The sequence below is a fragment of the Octodon degus genome, unplaced genomic scaffold (genome assembly GCF_000260255.1).
Source record: "Octodon degus isolate 3935 unplaced genomic scaffold, OctDeg1.0 scaffold00087, whole genome shotgun sequence".
Lineage (NCBI taxonomy): Eukaryota > Metazoa > Chordata > Mammalia > Rodentia > Octodontidae > Octodon > Octodon degus.
Window position 1 is genome coordinate 10,389,596 of NW_004524663.1, and position 6,566 is coordinate 10,396,161.

The following is a 6,566-nucleotide window of genomic DNA, read 5'->3' on the forward strand; positions in this document are numbered from 1 at the left end:
AAAAAAAAAAAGAAAAGAAAAAAGAAAGAAAGAAAGAAAGAAAGAAAGAAAGAAAGAAAGAAAGAAAGAGAAAGAAAGAGAGAAAGAAAACACCAATCAACAAAAGCTTCTTTGAGACATTATTCATTAACAGGTTTAACTTTTCAGTATTACTCTTTGAACTATTTTAACAAACTAAGGACACCCATAAAATAACAGGAAAAGAGAAAATAGCTCAAATATCTATTAACTCATGAATAGACAAACATATGTATAACCATACATGGAATATTGTTCAACAACAATAAAAAAGGAAGGAAGTATTAATATTGAAGCATAGGAGAAACCTAGGCCAAGCCAGGTGCCAGCAATAGTCCCAGCTGCTTGGAAGACTGAGGCAAGAGGATCATTTGAGCTCAGGAGTTCAGGGTCAGCCTGGGTAAGGTAGAGAGACCATGTCTCTTAAAATAACAATAATAACAATATGCTAAGTCAAAGAAGCCAGATAGGGGCTCTGGGGAGATAGCTCAGTGGTCTAAGCATCTGCCTGGTAAGTGTAAGGACCTGGGTTCAATCCCCAGTACCACATGCTATGCCAGCCACAGAACCCCAGGCACGCCTTGCCGGCCCCTGAAACTGGGCATGGTGGCGCACACCTGTAATCCTAGTGCTGGGGAGGCTGAGATAGGAGGATCACTACAAGTTCAGGTTGTATATATAAATACAAGATTTTTTTTTTTTTTTTAAATTTAGTACAGGGTCTCACTGCACAAATCAAATTCCTAGTGATTCTCCTGTTTTCAGTCTCCCAAGCACTGGGATTCCAGGCACGCACCACCATCCCCAGTCTCAATTGCAGTCTCAGCGCACCTCAGGGGCAGGGCTAGTACACTGTATCCTGCCTAAACATTCGCTGTGCCAAAACCAGTTGCTGTGTCTGCCTAAACAGGTGCTTTAATCTGCTGAGCTATCTGGCCAGCCCGAAGATTTTTAGAGTTGTTTTGTTTTTTTTGTTTTTTTTTAAAGAAGCCAGACAGTAAATTGCATAAAATGTCCAGAATAAGCAAATCAAGAAATACAGAGATGTGCTAATGTTGCCAGGGCCCAGTAAATGGGAGCAATTAACAGGTACAAGCTTTCTTCTGTGGGTATTAAAGATGTTCTAAATTTAGTTGTGATGGCTGCCCCACTACAAATATACCAAACTCTACTGACCTTGTCACTTTGCATCAGTAAGTTTATGTGATGTGAATCATACTTCAATAAAGATGTTGGAAAAGAATGCAACGAGGCACTCCTGAAAGCAATACTGTTGAAGGTTCAGAACAGTATGTACAGTGAATGGCTCCTTATATAAAACACAAATACGTAGGCAAACATTTGGTTGTCCATACATAAATATCTTGGATTTCACTATATATGCTTTTCAGATCTTTTGGAACTCCAAGTCATGTGAGTGTATTGCCTATTAAATGAAAATCATTACACAAATAATTTCCCTATCATCCTAATTATGCATGCCTGCGCTTCTTGGGTGTACATGGGCATGTTGTGAGACACATACAAACGTGGGAGCTGACAGCAGTGTCGAGGACGCAGTTGCCGAGTTTGGTTGCCCCAGTGTATGGATAAGAACAAGTGAGAGTAAAATTCTGAGCCATCACAGGTCAGGCCTACAATTTCTACCATGGGTGAACTTTTATTTATTATGGTTTCCTTTAAAGTGATTCAACCTTTTAAACTAAGCTATGATGTTCATGAAACATAGATTTAGGAGCTGGGGAGATAGCTCAGCTGCGTAAGCACCTGCCTGGCAAGCGCAAGGTCCTGAGTTCAATCCCTAGTACTGCAAAAATAAACAAATAAATGATAAAAATAGAATTATTCCATGAAACTCAATTTGGGAAATACTTCATAATGGTAAGAGCATTTACCTGACACACAGGAGACCTGGATTTTCACCCTCAGCACTCAGTAAATGCTGTTTATCTCCACTGCCTTTCTTATGGAATTTTTTGTGATTTTATATTTCATCTTTGTATAGGGGCCATGCAAATCTTCCCTGTATTGTTCCAATTTTAGTGTATGTGCTACTTCTTAAGTAAGCACATAAATGCTGTTTCTTATGGAGTGAATTCTTTCACCTCTCTTAAACTCAGCTTCATCTGCATGAGACAATGAGGCTAACCACCTAGCGAGCCACTTGAGTGTCCTGACCCCAGGTCCAGGGAAGGTCTGTGCTCACTCCAGGTTCACCACCATCAACAGGTGGCCAGTGTTTCCACCGCCCCTGTGATATCTCCTGTGATGATTTTTCTCCCTACAGAAGAAACTTTCAGTTTTAATAAATATGCTCAAGGCTACACTTACAGATAAGAAAAACTTCTAGGCCCAAATAGGTATCAGTGGTGTTACTGCTGCTACAAAAACACTGCCCCACACATTTTTAAACTTAAAGAACAAGGAACTCAGGGCCAGGGAGATGGCTCAGTAGAATAAGCGCTTGCCTGGCAAGCCCAAGTGTCTGAGTTCAATCCCCGGTTCCGCAAAAAAAAAAAAAAAAAAAAAAAAAAAAAAAAAAAAAAAAAGAAAGAAAGAACAAGGAACTCCTGGGATGATTTTAAACTTTACTTATAACTACAAGCTATAACATAAATCACCTTCATGAAATGGCAGTTGATACTTAGCAGTTAAACACAAGAAATTTATTTCAAGGAAAGTAAGTAAAGATGCAGCCCATGTACATAAACAAGAATAATCCTAACAAGCTGGGTGTGGTAGCAGACATGGTAGTACAGGGCTATAATTCAGGCACTCAGGAAGCTGAGGTAGGAGGATGGATCACTGTGAGTTTGAGGCCAGCCTGAACTACATAGCATACCCCTGTCTTAAAAAACCAAAAGAGGGCCAGGGAGATGGCTCAGTGGAATAAGTGCTTCCCTGGTAAGCGCAAGGGCCTGAGATCAATCCCTGGTTCCGCAAAAAAAAAAAAAAAAAAACCAAAAGAAAGGGGAAAAAAAGTCATAATAGTATTCATTATAGCAAAGAATGGCTAACAATATAAATGTCCAATAATGGGAAAAATATTTAAGAACTTGCTACCTTGGTGAAATTAAGTATTTTAAAGACTGTTTACTAATGTGTGAATATACCCACAATAAATATGAATACAGTATCCAAATATAATAATATTACCAATACAAATGGAACACAGAGGAAAAAGAGAAAGAAATAATAAAAGAGGCAGGCAGGGTGGCAATCCCTATAATCCTAACACATAGGGAGGCTGAGGCAGCAGGATCACAAATTCAAGCCCAGTGTAAACAATTTAGTAAGACTCTGCTTCAAAACTTTTTTATAAAGGGATATAGATGTAACTCAATGGTAGAATATCCCAAGTGGATCTCAATCAGTCAAAAGCATATAAGGGTTGGAGCTCCAGTACTGCACTAGATAGATAATGACAAGTTAATTATAATTGTATGTATAATAAGCCATAGTTGTGGAAGATCTTAATTTTATTTTTTTTTAAATTCTCATGGTATTTTTCTTTATAATAAGTATGTATTTTTAGTATCAGAAAACATGAAGTAAGCCAGGTGTAGTGGTGCACACTCTAATCGCAACACCCAGACCCTGAGACAGAATCACCATGAGTTAAGGCCAGCCTGGGCTACAGAGCGAGATCCTGCCTCAAAAAGCAGCATGAGCTGGGCAGGATGGCACATGCCTGTAATACCAGCACTTGAGAGGCTGAGGCAGGAGGATCGCTGCAAACTCAAAGCCAGCCAAAACTGCATAGTGAGACCCTGTCTCAAAAAGATTTAAAAAAAAAAAAAAAAAGACTGTGCCAGATGTTGTTCTGAAAAAAAAAAAAAGTGACAACAGATTATTCTTATTTATAAAAATCAACAGGTTATTAACATCTGTCATAACACCTTCACAACACCATTTCTGTCTTTCTTGCTAAAGAATGGCCTGTACTTCACTGAAGAGCTCTACTGAGGGTCCCCGCCGCTCCAGCTCAGCTGCTTGGGCACCAGCTGGGTGAGTCAGGCACGATGCGAGCTGTCCTAGGGCTGACCAAGGACTTCTGTGTGCCCTGTGGAACTTGCCCTAGCTGAGTGGAGCCCAACCCCCTTCATGTGCACACTTTGAACTCTGACCCTGCAGATGTTTCTCTCGTGACATTCTAATTCTCTCGGCCTGAATTTTTAACTTTTTAAAAGAACTATCATTCTTTATTAAAGAGCTTCCCCAGACGCCAGAATGGGCGTGCACTTCTGACAGCCTCTCAGCGCTTCTTCTCTCTTTGCCAATCCCTCTTTCTCTCCTTCCACACCCCACTGAACTAGGGGTCTTCACTCTAAGTCCTATCTCCAGCCCTCTCTCCTCGCTTCTTCTCTCCCCTCTTCTCTTTCTTTTGAGACAGGGCCTGTTTACTTTGCTAAATTGTCCAGGTTGGGCTCACAGTTGTAATCCCATTGCCTCAGCCTCCCAGAGTGCTGGAATTACAAGCTTGCACCACCATGCCTGGCTTTTTTGAGACAGGTTCTCACCAGCATGTGGCCAGGCTGACCTTCAAATGCTGCTCCTCCTGAGCAGCTGAGATTATATACATAAACCGCTTCTGAACAGCAAGAATGTCAGGAAATAAGCCAGGAGCACTGTTTCTTCCTGTCTGGGGTTTATTTTAAGTTTATTTAATTGGCCTTTCAATTTATTTTTTAAAAATATTCTGTGTTTTCATAAATCACTCAACACTTTCCTCAAGGTGCTCCCTTACCACATAGCTATGCTTCCTTGCTCAGTGATTTTTCTGTCAGTTCTTTAAGGGTTGCTACGCCACTGTATTCTGGATAACCTCACACCAGCCAGCCACAGCCTGCAGTCCTAAGCACTGTTTTTACCTATTTAAATATATTGCAGCAAGGACAATTAGTAAGATAGTCAATTTGCCTTTCTGGTAATATAGAATTAATAAAACACTTGATTAGTTTTGAAGGTCAGTGTAAGCTGGTCCTGGGGTGCGTCCCTGCAGTTCCAGCACTCTAGAAGACAGAGGCAGGAGGATCACACACTGGGGATGTCGCTTTGTGCAGGCCCCAAGTTCAATCCCAGTACCAGAGAGGAAAAAAAGCATCAGAAATCAAAGTAATGTAACAGAGATCCTAGGTGCTCAAACAAATAACTCCTAGGGGCAAAAATTCTGTGTAGACTTTTTTTCCCCCTTTCATTTGGATGTCAGTATTTTTAAAACAGATTAAAAAGTCACCTGAAAATAACCTCACATGCCCACCAAGAAGGGATTGGTTCAGTAAATACAGTATATGATGCAAACAGAAGTCTACTCTAACAAATGAAATGGATTTCTACATCTCCATGTGGAAAGACATCCCAGATATCTTGCAACTCAGCACAAAATCTAGTCAACACATTATAATGAGTGAATTTGTGATCTTCTGTAAATTGTTTTAAGAAGGCAATTTTTTAAAAGCCAACATCAGGAAGCCCCTCCCCCCACCAGGGAAAACAGACTGGTACAGAGTACATGATTACTTATTACATAAAAGATACACATATATGTGCTTATACCTAATTAAACACTGCTAGAAGGAAACTTTGTTCCTCTGAAGAATAGGACTGAAGCAGGCCATGAGAGAAAGCTTAGCCACCCCTCCCACCCGCATTCAAAACAGTCTCACTAAATCACAAATTGCCCAGGCTGGGCTCAAATTCGAGACCCTTCTGCCTCAGCCTCCCTGGGTGCTGGGATACATACAGGGTTGCAACTATCAGGTTGGGTTTTTTCCCCCTTTCCACACCCCCTTGTACAGGCATTTCTATGTAATTAAACTTAAAAATGTTTTTGGACATAAAGGTCAATACTTGGGGGGTGGGGGGAGGGGCTTCCTGATGTTGGCTTTTAAGAAAATTGCCTTCTTAAAACAATTTACAGAAGATCACAAATTCACTCATTATAATGTGTTGACTAGATTTTGTGCTGAGTTGCAAGAATTTGGCATGGGAAACGAAACAATGTTTCAAGTAACACACACAAAAACAACTTTCGCGGCTAAGAACTCTCTGGAAGTATCAAAACCTAAGCCAATTTTGTGACTGCAACAAGGGTAAATATTCGGCCTTGAGATCACGAGCGAAAGGTCAGAGCTGCAAGCGCCTGAGCTTAACCCGAGCCGGGAACAACCTAGGGAAAGACCGCGCGACCCCCACGCCGAGGCCGCCGCCGGCCGGGGAAAGCCGCGGCTCGCGCGAGGACCCGGCAGCGGCGACCAGCTGGGCGCCTCCCACGCGAAGCCCAGCGGCCCGGCGGCCAGCTCCTCTCCCCGCGGCCGCCCCAGGCCCGGCGGGCGGTGAGGGGGAAACGCGGCCCGCGCCCACCTGTGCCCTGCAGCATGTTGTGCCGCAGCAGGTCGCCGCTGGAGAGGTGCTTGAGCTCGAAGTGCTGCAGGATGCGCGCCGACACGGTGCCCTTGCCCGAGCCCGGCGCGCCCATGATCACGGCGCGCAGCAGCCGCGCGGACGCCCCCATGGCCCTCGCAGGCCTCGGCCTGGCCGCCGCGCCC

The 6,566-nt window shown here is 42.8% G+C and overlaps 1 protein-coding gene and 1 non-coding gene across 2 annotated transcripts in view; both read right to left on the reverse strand.

The window, feature by feature from the left end:
• Ak3 (adenylate kinase 3) overlaps window positions 1–6,560 on the reverse strand; it is a 26,334-nt gene extending 19,774 nt beyond the window's left edge. The window contains exon 1 of the mRNA XM_004637188.3: window positions 6,382–6,560. Within this exon, the coding sequence (XP_004637245.1) occupies window positions 6,382–6,532 (151 nt within the window). The 5' untranslated portion in view covers window positions 6,533–6,560. The remainder of the gene's footprint in view (window positions 1–6,381) is intronic.
• Window positions 1,979–2,088, reverse strand: LOC111818328. Its single transcript, XR_002822349.1, has one exon. It is a non-coding gene; the product is annotated as a U6 spliceosomal RNA (small nuclear RNA).
• Window positions 6,561–6,566: the final 6 nt, after the last annotated feature.